At 43.7% G+C, this 17,380-nt stretch overlaps 1 protein-coding gene across 1 annotated transcript in view; it reads left to right on the plus strand.

Annotated features, from left to right (window-relative positions):
* The window catches only part of SCPEP1 (serine carboxypeptidase 1), a 19,390-nt gene extending 8,842 nt beyond the window's left edge, over nucleotides 1-10,548 (plus strand). Inside the window, exons 5-16 of the mRNA XM_029960026.1 lie at nucleotides 715-860; nucleotides 1,745-1,834; nucleotides 2,756-2,911; nucleotides 3,278-3,352; nucleotides 3,559-3,631; nucleotides 3,966-4,003; nucleotides 4,187-4,315; nucleotides 5,124-5,208; nucleotides 5,991-6,104; nucleotides 6,744-6,881; nucleotides 8,201-8,364; nucleotides 8,486-10,548. Coding sequence (XP_029815886.1) covers nucleotides 786-860; nucleotides 1,745-1,834; nucleotides 2,756-2,911; nucleotides 3,278-3,352; nucleotides 3,559-3,631; nucleotides 3,966-4,003; nucleotides 4,187-4,315; nucleotides 5,124-5,208; nucleotides 5,991-6,104; nucleotides 6,744-6,881; nucleotides 8,201-8,364; nucleotides 8,486-8,551 — 1,203 coding nt within the window. The 5' untranslated portion in view covers nucleotides 715-785 and the 3' untranslated portion in view covers nucleotides 8,552-10,548. The remainder of the gene's footprint in view (nucleotides 1-714; nucleotides 861-1,744; nucleotides 1,835-2,755; nucleotides 2,912-3,277; nucleotides 3,353-3,558; nucleotides 3,632-3,965; nucleotides 4,004-4,186; nucleotides 4,316-5,123; nucleotides 5,209-5,990; nucleotides 6,105-6,743; nucleotides 6,882-8,200; nucleotides 8,365-8,485) is intronic.
* Nucleotides 10,549-17,380: the final 6,832 nt, after the last annotated feature.

Here is a 17,380-nt window from a genome sequence, read left to right on the forward strand (position 1 = left end):
GGGATGGAGTTTCAAAGGTCTGTGCTGGGAGAGTGCCTGTCCTTCGTGGGCAATAGAGTGATTGCTTAAGGTGACCAGACTATACTGATTTCATTAACCCTAGGATTAGATCTTGGAGTCATTTAAAAGCGGCCCTCTGTTTGTCCTGCATTGGCTGTCCTTGGGGACTGCAGAGTGACTTGGTCCCTCCCGACACTCAGATCAAAGTGCTGGAGAAGGCTCAGCTGGTCAGAACACGGTGCTGATAACGCCAAGGTCTCACGGGCCACTCACTTCAGAGTTGGGCTCGATGGTCCCTGTGGGTCCCTCCCAGCTCCGAATATTCTGTGAGCCCTGGGGACCCTGAAGCTGGTGTGAGTTATTCCATCGTGTCCACTGGGGCTGTGCGTTCAGCTCAGGCCTTGGAAAGACTTTAAGTGTTTCCTGATAGTACAAATTATCCCAGTGATTGGGCTGTTGTTCCGGTGGCAGCTCTAAGGGCTCTGATAAGGAAGCCCTTAATTACACACTTAGCTTCATTCATTGATGATAACTCAGCTGTGGGTGGGGGTGTAAGTATAAGTAGGTTTCTTATAGTAATTTTTTTTTTTTTAATGGAAGCGCTTCTAATTACCACACCCAAGACTGAAATGTAATGATTTGGAACAAGTGTAGTGGAAAGCCCAAAGCTGAGCCTTTTTACCTGGCTGATTTTCACTTTTATTTCCCCCCAAGGTGTAGTTCTGAGGCAGTCCCAAGAGCCCAAAGAGCTGTGGGGATATGTGCAGGTTCGGAGTAAGGCCCACATGTTCTGGTGGCTCTACTATGCAAATAACCCAACCAAAGACTTCACAGAACTACCTCTCGTCTTGTGGCTTCAGGTAAGGTTTGCTGAAAGACACCTCAGTGATAATTCTTTCCATCTGTGGTTCAGTTTGACTGGTATCTTGCAGCCCTCCAGAAACAGGGTTGAAAATTGCCTAATTCTAAATGACTCACCTTGTGAATGAGGTGTTCAGGTTGGGAAGAAACAATGATGATGACTCCTGCAGTTGTGGGGTGTCCCCAGCTGCTCACCTTCCATCAAGTTCAATTACAGAAACAAAAGTTTTTCTTGTCTTTCACCCAACAGGAGTGATTTTAGTGCACTGTAATGTCACAGCTCCTTTCCTGGAGAGCTTGCAGTCTAAACAATGTTCAGAGAGAGAGAGTAGATAAAATAATCAGAGATGTAAAATGGAAACAAGAGAGACTGTTTATAGATTGGTCCCATACTGTCCCAGTTTGATGAAGGCAGTGGCATGTTCTCCACAGTCACCTCCAGCAGTACATTTCAGAAGTTAATGTTGAATATAATCACTTTGAGGATTTGGTCTTTTTCTTTCTGGGTTATTTCATCAGGGTGAAATGCACAGGCTGTACATGCTGGTTAAACTAATGACTTGCAAACCCCTGCAGATCACTGACTTCTGCATTTGTTATTCAGGGAATGAGGTTCTGAAACTGCCCACTTAGCATGCAGCTCATCAGATGATCTCCCAAGTGACTGCTTCTCTGGTTAATTCTTGCTTTCAGAAATGGGATGTGTGCACATAATGAAAGATGAGGAACAGAGCCTGCTCTGCAAATTAACGTGTAGTGCCAAAGCCATTTTTCAAAATTTACAATCTGTCGTTCTACTTACTGGCTCACTTTTACTTTTCTCCTATCTGTTGTGTGCCGTGCTGCCTTTTAACTTCTTTGTCATTTGGTTTTTTCCCCACAGGGAGGTCCAGGATCTTCAGGTTGTGGATTTGGGAACTTTGAAGAGATCGGTCCATTAGACAAAGAAATGAAACCAAGAAATACAACCTGGGTACAGTAGAGAGTTAAGCTTCTAATTATTGATTGCAAATGTTTGTTTGCTTGTGTAAGCAAGCTATGCAAAAACACACAGAACAGTTTTCATGTAAAGTTCAGTAGAACTATAATATTTCATCTTAAAATAGTGTGGTTAATAAATTGGCTCATAGGAGTAACCTTGTTTAGAGCTGAAGACTGCACCTATTAATTTGATTTGCTGGAATATGTCTGGGCTTCCATGAATTTGTGAAGTGCAGTTATCTGGGAAGCAGAGAGCAGGGAAACTGTAGAAAATGTTTTTTCAGATCACAGCTTCATTGTGGGCAGTCATAGAGCTTTTTCTGGATGGATGGCAGTGTAAAATGTATGGCTTGTAATTACAGGTCCAGTGTGGCCTTGAAGGGAAAACAAATTACAACTGCCTATGAAGGTGGAAGTTCAATTAATGAAATGTATTTGTGCTCTGAGCTACAAACAGTCTGTAGTACTTTGGAGTTCCCCACATCACGTGGGTGACCTGCCCCTGGATCGCTGGGGTTTTTTGGGTGCATTTCTTGTTGCAGATTGGGCAGTTTGAAAGACCTGATGTTGTACTTCTGTATTGGTGAGCTTTGCTGCTTTGAGCCACGAGAGCTCTCTGTGCTGATCTGATTTTATTTTTACAGTTGTAACTATACAACGATATTATTTACTACAACAATCTCACAAAATCCCAGCAACCCAAAAGAGAAGATTTTTCTGTAGAAGGCAACCATTTTCTTTGTTTTACATTCTGATAGACAAGTGTCACCTGTACCATTTCTCTCTTTTGGTCTTTCACCTAATCTTTCTGCAAGTTCTTTCAGCCTCACTTAATCATTTGTGCCATCAAAACTTAAGTTTTTTGCTGGTGCTGAGCTGTGGTTTCATACAAACCTTCTTTCTGCTTTTACAGTTGCAGGCAGCCAGTATCTTGTTTGTGGACAATCCTGTGGGCACTGGATTCAGCTATGTGGATGATTGTAGCTTGTTTGCCAGAAACCTTTCCATGGTAGTTTCTGATATGATGGTTTTCCTTGAGGAGTTCTTCTCATGTAGAACAGAATTCCAGGTAAGTGAATTGAATTCTCATTTAGCATTTACTTTTTCTTTGCTTTTAAATAGAACTGAAAAAGAATTAGTGAACATATTTCCAGATGGGCAGTGTTTGCTGCTAGGTAGGGGTTGGTGGGACTCAGTGCAAGTATAATCACTGCCTCTTATTCCCCCCAATTCAGAATGTGTCTTGAATTTGGGGTTAGTTAGATAAGCATTGGGGTGGATTGTTGTCTGTTGAGTGATCTGAGAAGCATAAGAAAAATACTGAGTGTTTGGTAGTGAGAGGTGAACAGCCAGTGCCTGGCTTCTGTGGGCTGTGGTTGCAGGTATCTTCTGCCCTCTGCCCAACGAGTTCCTTGTGTGGCTTTTCTCTCCCCAGACTATCCCATTCTACATATTTTCTGAATCTTATGGAGGTAAAATGGCTGCTGGCATTGCTTTAGAGCTGCACAGGGTAAGTAGTTGGAGGATGTAGTTTGCTTCTCGCTTTAAAATGTAGTCTTCTACAAGTTCTTGTGTTTTCTGGAATACACTGCCCCTGTTGCCCAGTTCACAGTGGTACTTATCTTTTTCTCTTAAAGAAAACTGATTCTGGAGTCATGAATCTATAACTAAAAGTTGTGGGTTTGTTTGGTTTTGTTTTTCATGTTATTTACCCAGGCTGTTCAAAAAGGGACCATAAAGTGCAATTTTATGGGGACTGCTCTTGGAGACTCGTGGATTTCTCCCTTGGGTATGTTTAAAATCCTCAGACTGTGGGTGATTTGTTGTTGTTTTGTTGATTCCTTTAATCATTCCCCAAGTACCTAAAGTCAAAAATGCCATCCCTGCCTTAAGTGAATAGATTTCACTGATTAATGCTTTAGGGGGTTAATGATGTTGCAGGATTTGTAAAGAACCTGCTCTGTAGTAATAACCTTAGGGCTAAACTGAGCTGACAGTACTTTTTTACTGATTAATTCATCTCCACAGGCTTTTGTCACGGTCAGTGTTGCCACAATAAAAGGAAAGAAAGTTAAACTGTAGATCAGAAAGTTCCATGTTTGAAATCTGTTCTGTTTCTTTAGACTCTGTGCTGTCTTGGGGGCCCTACCTGTACAGCACTGTAAGTACCTTCTTAAACTCTTGGTCCTCACCTGATCACTTGTGCTGCCATACAGTGTAAATGAATGTTGAATTTGAGGGTTACCTCTTACCCAGAAGAGAACCTGGAAAGCGTGGAGGCTGTTGGCAATAAATGAATGTGAAATCACAATTAAAGCTGTCCTCTTTTGTGTTTGCTTTCCAGTCTCTCCTTGATGATAACGGCCTAGCAGAGGTGACTGCTGTTGCCAAAGAAATAATGGATGCAATAAATAAAAATCAGTATGGGCTGGCCACTGAGCTCTGGGGCAAGGCTGAAGGTGTCATTGAAGAGGTGAGAGCTTTGACCAACATGAGTAACTAACTGGTGCCTGGGGAGGCACATGATTTCGGGTTATCCTTTCTATGAGCTCTGGGTTGGCAGGAATTCTGCCCAGTCATTTTTGCCAGTATTTATTTTATCTCAGTGCTGATGTAAAGGAGCTGTTTGTTTGCTGTGCACCACTGTGGGATTGAGAGAGGCAGTGGGTAGGGCAGCTCTCAGGGGTTTGTATTGCATCAAGGTTTCAACCTGGCAGTCACTGAAATAGATGCTTAATATTTAGCATGCAAGTGGTCCTGTTGAATTCCAGAGAATCCAGTTTCAAATTAAATGAGCTATATCTCCTTGAAAACTTTGAATATTGAAAGCTGCATCCAGCAAGACACAAATTTCAAGTTAAGCACAGATCTCTATTTGAAGACCTACAGTAGGTGCACAGGATGCAAAGGAACTTCAAGTTATATTCTGTTACTGTGAGTCACATCTTGTTACTTAGCAAGTTCCAGCTTAAAAAATTGGTAAAGTTTTGCTCTTGTCTCTCTTGTTGAAAGGTTGCTCCAAAATCTCATTCTTTTTAACATCTCATTCTTTAGTACAGGTAGCACCCTGGCTGCCTCAAACAGAAAGGCTGATCTGGAGCCAATTCCTTTTCTTGCTCTTGTAGGACCTGAGTTTTTCCATAAGTATCTTCCTGAAGTGCTGGTAAAGTGGCAGGTCACAGGGTCCTTTATTTAGGATTCACTTATCTCTTTTTTTCAGAATAGTCTGTTCCTCATATCTGAGAAATGGTTTTGTTACTGAAATTATCTTGTGTTTTCAGAACACAGACAACGTGAACTTCTATAACATCATGACTAAGGAGGTTCCAGAAATGAAATCAGATGAACAAGAAAATCTCTATCTCAGTAAGTTGTATTTAAATATTTAAGCTTCTGAGGCCCTATGTTTGCATTCATACCTTCAGCTCTGATAGTGGAAAGAGCCTCAATTTAGCACATCCTTAAAATGGATGTTGATATTCTTCTGAGCAGAACTTGTTTGCTCTTGCATAAATAGAGACAGATAGGAATGTGGAACAACCCTGTGGATTACACCTCCACCTGTACATCCTGCACAAATTACAGCAAGGAAGCACTCACTATAATTGCAACACATTTTATGACCTTTAAGTTACTTCCTCTTGTTGTCTTTCATTTCTGTCTTCAAGCTAGGACACAGAAATGTCTCATCAGTATAAATAGTCTGATTAGACTCTTTTGCTCCATGATGTTTGAGCATCAGTGTGAAAAACGCACGTGTAGTTTCTTTCAGGCTTTTTATCTCTTTCTCTTGGCTTCATCAGGGAAGGTGAAATTAACTCCCAAAAGTAAAACATTGCAGCTCAAAAATAACTGGTCATTTGAGAAGCCCTGTCTGTACCAAGTGGCTAAAGCAGAAGCTGAGCTCCTGAAAAAATGCTGTGTTAGGCAAAAGTAGACATGGATGGTTGGGTTCCTCCCACATCATCCCCTGACCTAAGTAAGGGTAGAGTTCAGTGGTTTCTAGTAAAAGGAAGCAAATCTCTCTCTGTGGTGTTGCATTTTCATTAGAGCAGAGTTTGTTGGCCGTGACTGTGGCACTGAAAATGATCTGTGCAGGGTGACTGTCTCAGTTGTGCCACTGATCAAAGGGTTCTCTCCTCTTCCAGCACGACTTTACCAGCGCCACGTCAGAAACATGCACCAGGGCAGCCTGGATGAACTGATGAATGGCCCTGTCAGAAAGAAGCTGAAGATTATTCCTGACTGTGTGAAATGGGGAGGTACATTCCCGTGCACCTCATGAGTCCATCACTGCTGTTCAGAGCACTGCAGCCTGTAGGAAGATGCTCTGGCAGTTGCTCACATTCCATTGTCATTATCCTTGGGGCCAAGAAGGGGACTTATTCTCAGAAATGAAGATGTCATAGGGCAGATGTGGTTCTGGTTCCAATTCTGCTGCTTGTATCTGTCTTTAGCCAAGTAATTAAAAGTACAAGGGGAGGGAGGCAGAAGATCCTCTCTATCTCAGCAGTTGGTTCCTGTCTTTCATGCAATCTTGCTGAAATTGCCATCAGTTTTTCTCTGCCAGAAGTCTGGTATCATGTAATGATGCATTGTGTGGAGGAGAGGGTGTAAAACAGAAAGGAAGGCTGAAAGGACTGATGGATGCCAGCTCCTTGTGTGTGTAAATAGGAGCCAGGAGCTACAGGGCTGTCTGTGAGCTCCAGTGGGAGACTGGCTGCTTTCTGGTTCCCTTTGGTTCCTCAGACTGATAAATCACTGGCTGCCACTTTGGGCTAGGACTGGTTTTTATGCTGCTGTGAACTGCATTTCAGAACCTTTAGCCTGTACTTCTCTACCAGCTTGGGGATGACATCCTTTGAGGATCAGTTAAAATTTGTCTTTCCTGTTCCAACCAGGTCAGTCCAGACAGGTCTTTGAGAACATGGCTGAGGACTTCATGAAACCTGTCATTGATGTTGTTGATCAGCTTTTGGCAGCCAATGTTAATGTCACAGTCTATAATGGGCAGCTGGATCTCATTGTTGACACCATGGGTAAGGAACTTCTTGGCTGGGGTTGGGAACAGAAGTATGAGTGATGAGTAGAATGTGAAGTTGCCAGGATATTGGTACCTGGATTTCTCCAGTCTCCTATGCAGATCTTCTAACTGGCAGAGCTTAAATACTACAGTCATAAACGAGCAGCTTTTAGTATGTTTTGCTTATATCCCTCTGAGAGAGGCAAATCCTTTACCTCCATTATGCTGTTGAGAAATGCATCTGAAACTTTAGTAATTGCTTGTTTCAGTGAAGCCAATAATTCACTTAACTCTTCTGATAGATGCATATATCTGTGTGTTTGTGTGTGTGCTTGTTCATAAATGAAGAATGTTGTAATTAATGAGGGAGGTGCAGTTGAAGAGTGAACACACCTGCCCTCAGTAACATGTAGGCTCCTGCACATCTTGGGCTTTGTTTGTCCCTCACTGCTTGCAAGATGCAGATTTGGTCCAGTGGCAGTTTGGGAGGGAGGCCAAGTACTCCTGCAGTGCTTCCTGCTACAAGACTGCCCTGCTCCCTTCCACTCACCTTTTCTTTTGAGTTACATAATCTGCAATCACAGACCACCCAACACCTTCCTGTGTTGTGAAAGGCTTTACTCTTTGCCTGTCTCTGCCCACTTCGGTATTCAGATACCCTTCTTGAACAATACAGCAATCAATAAATCCAGGAAACAGTATTTAGGCCATCAAAACAGATTAGCAGTTAGTGGTGCTCCAGTTTATCATATTTTGAGCTAAAATGGAGCTGCAGTTAAGATGTAAATTCTTCCAGTAGTTCAGAGGTGGGCTAAAGGTTTGGCACCCTTGGTGTCCTGGAATTGCTCTTTTTTCTGTCTTGTCACCTTCTCTAGCAGCACCTGAAAACAACTTTTCCAGGCTCTTCTCAGTGAATGTCTAACAAACAGAGACACAGTGTTTCTTGATTTCTGAGATGGGGGCTTGGTGTGGCTGATCCTTCTCCACGGCAGGACATTCAGGCGTTTGAGGAGTAAAACAAAATAACATTGGGATTTCTGGGGCAGCAGAACCTCCAAGAGGCAGATGTTTAACTGGTGCAATCATAAGTCCACTTCAGATACACCTTCAGTGTTTGCTTTCCCCTTCTCCCTCCGCTGATTCGTTTCACCCTGTCCTGAACCAGCCTGGATTATTTTCCCAGGCATAGCAAAATTGTTTTTAGAACCTGAGCACACAGAGACTTTGTGCTCACTCTGCTGTATTGGTACCTTGTGCAGTGGGCATCCAGCTGAACTGGACTCCCAAGTTGTTGTGTCAGTATCTGTAATCAAACATCTCTCTCATCTCCTGCAGGCCAGGAAGCGTGGATCCGGAAACTGAAATGGCCCTGTTTGGACCAGTTCAGCCAGAAAAGGTGGAAGGCACTGTATGTGTCTCCAGATTCCACCCAAACAGCTGCTTTCCACAAGGCCTATGAGAACTTTGCTTTCTTCTGGATTCTCAAGGCTGGGCACATGGTAAATAATGACCTTCTTGGGGTGGGGGGGCACCATTATCAGCAAGGAAACTGCAGAAGGCTTGTGCCTGCTGTCTGCTTCCTCAGAGCAGCTGCTTATTGTGTGCTTACCTCTGTGCCAGGTACCTTCTGACCAAGGGGAGATGGCACTGAAAATGCTCAGGATGGTGACCCAGCAGCAGCTGTAGGGAAGGGGAGCCCAGCTGGCCTGGCTTCCTGCCCAGCCCCAGGGCTCCTGAGGAGTGAGTCCAGAATCCGGAGCCGAAGGAGGAGCAATGGCTGTTTGGACACACAACCTCTCTGATCTCGTGATAAAGTGCACAAGCACTCATGGAAAGGCATTTTTTTCCTTGAATGAGTTGTTGCTTTTGAATTTTTAAGTTGTGATTTGCTGCCTTAATACTGTTCAAAAATGACACTCAGAGGAAAGTCCACTGTCATAAAGAACTAACTCTGATCCTTTGACTTGGAAGGATTTTGTGCTCTTGCCCTTCCCTGAATGCTCCCTTCTCTGTTCACACACCAAGACTAAAACTGATTTGACCCCTGACAGATTTGCTTTGTGTTCCTCTCTGAGAGCTGATCTGCTTCATGAGGCCATGGAATGTTCCTTCCTTTGTCCTGAGGCCTCTGCTTGAGTCACCTGGCTGGATTACAAGCTGAACATATGGAGACAACAGGATAGAGGACCTACCCCAGAGGAATCACAGTCCATCTCATCTTGCTGGGGGGCCTGAATTAGGATCCAGGATTCTTCAGGTTTCCTGTGTTATGGAGATAGAAAAACACCCCCCAGAGGAGGATTTGACCTTTTTCATGTGGCCATTTGTTTCTTGTTTTCATTCTCTTTAATAACTCTTACTCAAACTTTGCCTTTAGCCTTAACACCTAAAGCATATCCAGCAGGAATTCCTGCTTTCCTGGAAGCAGGAGCCCTGTTAATACCCTCTTCTTGTACAGGAAAGAGTCCTAATGGACAGAAGCCACTTAAACCTTCTAGCTTTAGCCTGGAGAGTGGAAAGGAGCATTATATGAACAATAATAGCATAGTTCTGAGAGGTAATAGCAGTGTTTAAAAGAAGGGTATATAAAATCTTGATCTATATTTTTTAAAGATTTTTTTTTTTAAGTCTTGCAGAGACCTATTATTTTGAAACAACATTTTTTTTTATATACTAGTTAAGAAGAGACTTGGTCAGACATCATTTGACTTCTGCTATGGAGCTCAAAGCGGCTGCTGTTTATTGGTGTCTGATAGGAGGCACAACAGCTCATTCCAGCTGTCAGAATCCTAAATAAATAGCAGCCCTACAATTACTTCAGCAACTGAAACTGTCATGAAATGCCTGAGAGCACTGGCTCAGCAAGGACTGAGGCATAATGCTGTGCAAACACATATGCAGTCACCCAGCAGCTGCAGTATTGGCACCTAATAAGTGCTTTCCTTTTTTGTGTTCTCTCCTTGAACTGTATTTTAGAGAACTTTAGCAATGCAAATCCAGATTTATTTTTTTAAACATTTGTTGGAATAAATAGGTCTAATTGATCTCTCTTCAGCATCACACTGATGTCACTGCTCGAGAATCACAGCTTTTCTGTTTTGGCTTTTAGATGAACAGGAGGAGGGTGCTGGAAGTGTGTAAGTGTGAATATCTGCATTTTTGAAATACTTTTTAAGTAACTTGCCAAGCAAATCAGCATGTTTGAGCCTGGGCAGTGTGCTGGTTTGGGCTGGGATAGAGTTCATTTTCCTCACAGTAGATATTCGGGGTGTGTTTGGATTTGTGCTGGGGACAGTGTTGATAACACAGGGGTGTTTTAGCTGTCACTGAGCAGTGGTGTCACAGCATCAAGGCCTCTTCTGCTCCTCACCCAGCAGGAAGGCTGAGGGGCACAAAGAGCTGGGAGGGGGCACAGCCAGGACAGCTGACCCCAGCTGACCCAGGGGATATCCCAGACCATGTGGTGCCAGGCTCAGCAGGGAAAGCTGGGGGAAGAAGAAGGAAGGGGGGACATTTGGAATGATGGTGTTTCTTCCCAAGTAACTGCTACATGTGATGGAGCCCTGCTTTCCTGGGATGGATGAACACCTGCCTGCCCATGGGAAGTGCTGAATGAATTCCTTGTTTTGATTGGCTTGTGTGTGCAGCATTTGCTTTCCTATTAAACTGCCTTTATCTCAACACATGTGTTTTCTCACTTTTACCCCTCAGATTCTCTCAGGAACAGCTTTGTGGTGCTTGTTTGCTGGCTGGGGTTAAACCATGGCAGCAGTTTGGATTGGCTTGTAGTCCTCAATCCTGTTATATACAATATTTTGCATTATGCCTAAACAAGTAATACTATAGGGCTTGCTAGAGGAAAAGAATTGAGATGGTCTCTCCAGAAAGCACAACTGAGTGCTGTTCTTACACTTCTTTATCAAATGAGACATTGATTCACGTTGCCTAGAGCTTGTGCTCAGCCATAGGCCTGAGACATCTGTTTCTTGTCCTGCTTTGTTTCAGCTTCTGCAGGTTTTTCAGTTGGCAGAGATGGGTTATGAGGAGAAAGGATGGTTTCTACAAGGCTGGTGTTAGCGATTTGTTGATTTTAGGGGCTATGCCAGATCTAAACTTGTTAGAATAAAAATACTTGCCCATGGAGACAGGCCTTTAAATAGTGTCCATTCAAATGCAAGCAGCAAAAAGCAGATATCCTTTAATATCAAGGAGGATTCCTTTTATCTCACCAGAGGCTTTGTCACTGGTGTGTCACAGCTCTAGATCATCACAAAGGTAGGTCACCTGTCCAGCAGATGCTGTAAGAAATGAGTTGCTTTGAAAGGAGTTCAAGTCCTGCTGTGTGTATCTGATTAGCAGTGACATACTTTGTCCATTTGGATTTCATGCAGTGTGTCATTTCCAGATAAGGGAAATGGCACTTGGCAAATCCATTAGAGTGAGTCGTTCTAAATATTAATAAGATTTTTTACAGATGCTGGGTCAGTCAAGAGAAAACAGCCCAACACTTGTATTTCATCCTCTGCAGCTGCAGGCTTTGACTGCATAGGTAGCCTGACAGCCACTGACTTATTTTGCTCACCATCAGCTGAAGATAATTTTCATAGAAACAAATCTGCGTTAAAAATCAATAATTCACCACTGCTGCTTCAGCAAGAGCAGTTTTGGCTTCCTATACCAATCTGCCTTTTCTAAGCCAGAGAAAGAAATCTAGAAGTTTCTTTCAAAGCCACAACAGAAGGAGAATGTCTGTGTACAGAGGCAAGATGGAAATCTCAGAGCACTCCTTCATGGTCATGTTGTGTCTCTTATCCTGTAAATATTCTGATGTATGGCAGCACAATCTGTATGTGTCATTTCTGAAGTCTCGGATATATTAATGGTTTTTCCAGGAGGGATTCAGGAAAGGAATAATTTATCTGGCCCACAGCAATGAAGGAACAGTAAGAATTTGAATAGAGCAGAGTTCACCCTCACAAGCTTTCTCTGAACCTGTTTTTGGCATTTGCTGTATAATACATTTGGTAGTTAAAGAGCAGTTTCAGCTCTTATGGAGGAACAAATGTCATTTGGTCACTGCTTGGGGGGGATCTTTTTTCTTTGTGATTGGTGATTGAGGTAGGCAGAACTATGTTGGATATACCTGCAGGACTAGAGGTGTGTTAGTATGAATGGCCTAATGCAGTGGGTTTATAGGTAGATACTGTTCTGACTAGGGCTGTGGCTGTTTGAAAATGCTGTGAATCATCCAAGCCTAAGAGACAGCTGGAATAATTCCATCTGCAAGCTGCAGTCAGTAGATTTGATAATGCCTACCACAGTCGTTTTCAAAGGCAATTATAAAGGCTGCTAGAACCAGCCTGGTTAAGGTGCTTTTCTAATTACTTCTCTGTTCCTAGAGTGTCCTTTTCAGGGCTGTTTCTCTACAAGCTGGTTGCAGTGTGTCTTTGAAACAGCCTGTTCAGCACCATTAGCCCCACAGCCAACTTGGTCCATGGATGGTCACAGTGACAGTGATGCTGCACTTACATTCTCCTCTATAAATATTTTTGTTCTGTCCTTTATCTTCCACTACTCAGCCAATTGGGACTCATCTCACACAGTCTGTTTGGAGACACAACAAGTGATCACTCTTTGGCATTAGCATCAGTGTGGTATATCATGTTCTAATTTTATTATTCTGTCCCACTTCTCCTTGCTAAATACAGCAGATCTGGGAATTACATTCCTGTAGTCAGCTGTAGTAAAACTGCAGATGGAATGTGTTTATTCAGATGTTGTGTAGTCCATCTTGGATAGGACAAAATAAATGAAACTTGTAGAAACTTTATTTGAAGCAGTAAGAGAGAACTTTGAACAGTTCATATGCTGTGTTATGGGTGAGTTAGGCTAAAGAAAATACACTGGCTGGTGCATTCTCAGTCTGTTACAGCTGCTAGGTGATTTTCTAGATGAATCATTATTTTTTAATAAATGGAGGAAGGGAAAAAAAGGCAAAAATGGTCTCCAGGAATTTGTGGCTTAGGTCTGTTACTGTGGTTTGCTTAGATCCAGAGAGGAATGTCTGTGTGTCACTCGACAGTTCTTTTGGGGATAGAAGTTGAAAATAGCTTGGCTGTAGCTACTACACTGGCTTTTGGAGTTTTAAACATCCCATTGCTTTCAAGAGGTAGACAGATGCCCTTGCATGTTGTAATCTGAGGGCAATGTAATTCTGCCCAACTGCTCAGAGCTCCTCAAGAGAAAAGTGGGCAGGTGCTGTCCCTTCCCTAAGGCAGCAGGGAGGCTTCTGGGATGTGCCAGAGAGAGGTTCGGCCCCAGGGCATTCGGAGGACTGTGGGACTCGTTGGAAGAGGGAGAAAGCAGGCTTTATCCCATACTATTCGTTCACCTCTGGTTTGTGTATTGCTTTTCTTGCTGTGGATTCCCTGGGCTGGGACAGGCGTGCAGTGGGATGACCGGCCACTCGGTGGAGTAAGGAGACCTGCAAATGCCATGGGAACACACTGGCCTTGGCATCCGAGCTCCTGGTGCCGTCCCTGGAAACAGCAGGACAGCACCTGGAAACGCGAGTTCGATCCCGTGAATTCACAGTGAGTCGGTTCTGTGCGAACCAGTGCAGGGGATTATTGAATTTTGGCAATAACTTCGGGAGAACAGATACTTTGGCTTTATAGTTGCAAACAACAGCTGAATTTGGCTGCTTTCACCTGCACACACCATTTGAGGTTGTGATTTGTACCAAGGGATACTGTTTTTCAAGTGGAGTATTCCTTGCCTGTCCTTAAAACTTCCTGACCAATGTCTCTGAGGGTAGTACGTGTGTTGTAAACTAAACAAATAAGGCATTAATGTGTTTGAGGTAAGTGCAGTTTGGTTCATCTGGCAGAGTTATGGCCATGCCTAATTCATAATCTGGTAGGAGTTCTGTTGAAGTAGAGCAAGAGCGTTCAGACTGTGTAAAATTAAACCACTAAAACTTTTATGAGGTGAGGTCCTTTAGCACCTAGAAAATTTCAAAGGAAGATCCTTGCTTATAGAAACATTTCCCCAAAATTTCTGAGGTTTGTTTTGTTGTTTAACTTTTTATCACAGAAAAAAAAAAAGATTAGCGAAAAGGCACTAAAAAAAAAATCAGGTATCTTCTGTGCCATACCTAATTAAGCTAGTCTGAGAAAACTCCATTGCCTCTAATTTTTAAGTAATATTTTTAAGTTCTCAGGGGCAAGAGTGTTAATAAGCTAATTCTTGCTGCCTGTTACCTGTTGTTTGTGACACTTAAAGAGAATACCCAGCTGATAAAGCACTTCTGTTATGTTGTTAATCAATCAATGGGAACCAAGATTTGATTCAAAAAGAGTAAGACTGTTAGAAGCCAAATATTCAACGAGGGCTGTATTGTGTATACTATAAAGAGAAATTGTTCTGAGAGGCTGGGTCTCAAAATGTTGCTGTGATATTCTGGCACACAACCAGAATTGTAGATAAGGTCATCAGCCCTCTTTAGGCATTGTTTCTGACACCAGATTACAATTTTCTCTGTAAATGGAAGTGACATTGATGGAAAAGCAGCTGATTGTAAAGAAATCCTGCAAATGACAGCCATGGCCTGTGGTATTCAATGAAATATTTCCTCTTGAACTATTTATTCTTAACAGGCAAATATGGAATCACCTCTGCTAGTCATATTTCAAATTCAGGAAACTAGATTGGCAGGATGTAAAATATTTACTTCACATACTGCATGAGTCAAATGGAGAAGTTGCCAAACATTTCTGATTAAACATTTTGATACACCAGTAGGGAAAAACAGCCCACTGGTACCAGCAGACAGGTCCTGCCTAGGCCTGGAGAAGCAGAGATCAGCAAGGAGTAATGCCAGCTCCATCCACTGGCAATAAAAACTGACCTCCTTGATCCAGCCTTACAGAAACTCTACCTTGGCAGTGCAGTTGCCCAGCAAGTAGGTGGCACATGTTTGTCTCCCTGTCCTGACATCAGCACCCATGAGGCACCCCCAGCTTTCAGATCCCAGACCTTTACTGACAACACCTTGCATCCCAATTCTCCCGTGTTCAGTGCTGTCAAATCATCTCCCAGCTGTCAGATATTTGCTCAAAATATTCAGCTGCCTACAATGACAGCTTCTACAGCCTCTTCAGCTCTCTTATCAGCTTGATTCCAGTGCTTGCTGGCACTCAGCCTGTCTGTGGCAATTCTCAGACTTCAGTGCTAACTCCCCAAACTGCAGTGTCTCAACCTGGAGCTTTTGTTCTTCCACCTCCCCACCAAATTAATGCAAGAATGACACAGATTTTAATACTGACAGTTTGGGTCTAAATCTGTGTTGTTCCTTACTTGCATATCTAGCCTAAGTTCCTTCTCCAGGAAGAGAGAGAATCAGTGGAAGTTAACTGGATTTCATGAAACTGAGTGCAACCCCTCCAAGGTGTGGGAATTCCTCCCATGGTCAAGGCAAACAGGAATAAGTATTCCTTTCTTTTTCCACCACAGCACTTAGTGTAACTCCACTTCCCAGTCTGGACCTGCACAGCTGCCCACCTGCACACAGAGAAGTGAGTCAGATGGTGCAAGGAGTCACTCTGAGACATCTCAGCAAACAAAGTGGGACAGTGACACAGATCTGCTCTGAGGCTTTGAAGAGGCTGAACTCCACTTCAGAGCAGACAGACTGACAGTAACTGATTCCACAACTCCAAGGGGCACCAGCTCACAGATTTTTGAATAGGTGCCCCAAGGGGTGTGCTGAGCTCAGTCCCCATGTAACCCGAAGATGAGTTCAAGGGTTCCTTTTTTCTGAGATAAAAGCTGAACATCCCCACATCTTAAGAATCCTGCTCTAACTAGGCAGCTTCAGAGAAGTTTGCTGATCAAATATTTTGCTTCCCTTTTCTCTTTCAGATCTCTTCACATCTCTCCATAAATTCTCATATCTGATCTCTGCACTTTGATTTTTTTTTTTTCCCCCAGTCTGAGAAGACCTTTTAGTACATCAGTGAGGGAAAGGAGAACTCTTCAGTATTTTTTGTAAAACTAAAGGAAGGTAAAGGTGGCAGAGGCTCTGGAACCAGCTCTATGTCTGTGCCAAAGGGTGAATACGTGGGGAGCTGTATTGCTACTGCAGTGTGTGCTGTCACTGTGTTGTGACTAACAGCTGATTTACAGCCAAGCCAGCCTCTTCCCTAACCCTGAATTTGTACATAAAAGGAATGAGAGACTCATGTTCAAAGAAATACAACTTCCTGAGAACACTCCTATTGGTTCTTAGAAAAGAGATTAATTTGACCAGCTTGCTCTAATCATGGGATTTTCAGGGTTGCTAAGGGCCAAATGGACCTCTCTTACTGAAGGAAGCAAATGAATGGATACTGTCTGGATTCAAAACCTGCTGCACTTACATGGTCATTTTAGTTGGACAGCTTCATCAATCACCTCCAGAATGTCACTCAGTGATGGATGGTCACCTGTGCTCAGCAACCACAGCGGGGAAGAAGTGCTGGCAGAGGCAATAAGTACCTGAGTCTCACTGAGCCAGTGCTCCTTCCTACCCAGAGGCCGACCCATCATTCCTTGTCTGAGGCACAATGCAGAAACCAGAACTGTTCCTGGTCTCCCCTCTGGCAGCTCACAGCTCTGGGCTTAAAAAGCAGTCCAAAAATCTGCACAAGAGAAAAGGGACAGAGCAGAGAGATCAAATTAAAACGCAGCCTTGGAGCACAGCAGTTGCAGGAGGCTTTAATGAGGACTCTTGTAAAGGCAGGGACATCCCTTTGTTAGCAGCTCTGTTTTGTTAAAGTGTGGGTGGACAGTGGCTGTTCCCAGCCATGCCCTGCCACGAGGAGTTCCTTTGCCTGGCTCTGCCTTCTCGCTTGAGCGCAACAGAGCGTGGGAACCTCTGCCCGTCCTGCTTTTCCTTAATTGCCCCTTAACTCTCTACACTCCGCTTTTCTCCCCCAGGCCTGGGCCTGTTCAGAACAGGATCAATGGCTTTTCATCAGAAAAAGTACTGTAGTGTGACCAGTGTTTTATTTGGGGTGTCAGATTGACGTGTGGAGCAGTGAAGGGGCTGTGGACAGGTCTGCCATAGAATCACAGAATGTAAACGGGTTGGAATGGACTTTAAATATCATCTACTCCCAACACCTGCTGCCACAGGCATCTCCCACTAGCCCGGGTTGCTCAAGGCCTTATCCAGCCTGGCTTCCAACACTGCCAGGGTTGGAGCATCCACAACTTCCCTGTGCAACCTGTGCCAGTGTCTCACTACCCTCACAGTAAAGAATTTCTTCCGTATAGCCAACCTAAATCTCCCTTCCTTCAATTTGTACCCGTTCCCCCTTGTCCTGTCACTGGTGCACAGTCCGCAGCTTCCTTTGTTACTGGCAGGGCTGCGTGGTCTCCACGGAACCTTCGCTTGTCCAGGCTGAACAGCCCCAACCTTCTCAGCCTGGGGAAGGGAAGGAGGCGCGAAGCCTGGCGGGGAGCCGGGGGGTG

Source organism: Manacus vitellinus, unplaced genomic scaffold, assembly GCF_001715985.3.
Source record: "Manacus vitellinus isolate BGI_N305 unplaced genomic scaffold, ASM171598v3 scaffold_24_pilon, whole genome shotgun sequence".
NCBI lineage: Eukaryota > Metazoa > Chordata > Aves > Passeriformes > Pipridae > Manacus > Manacus vitellinus.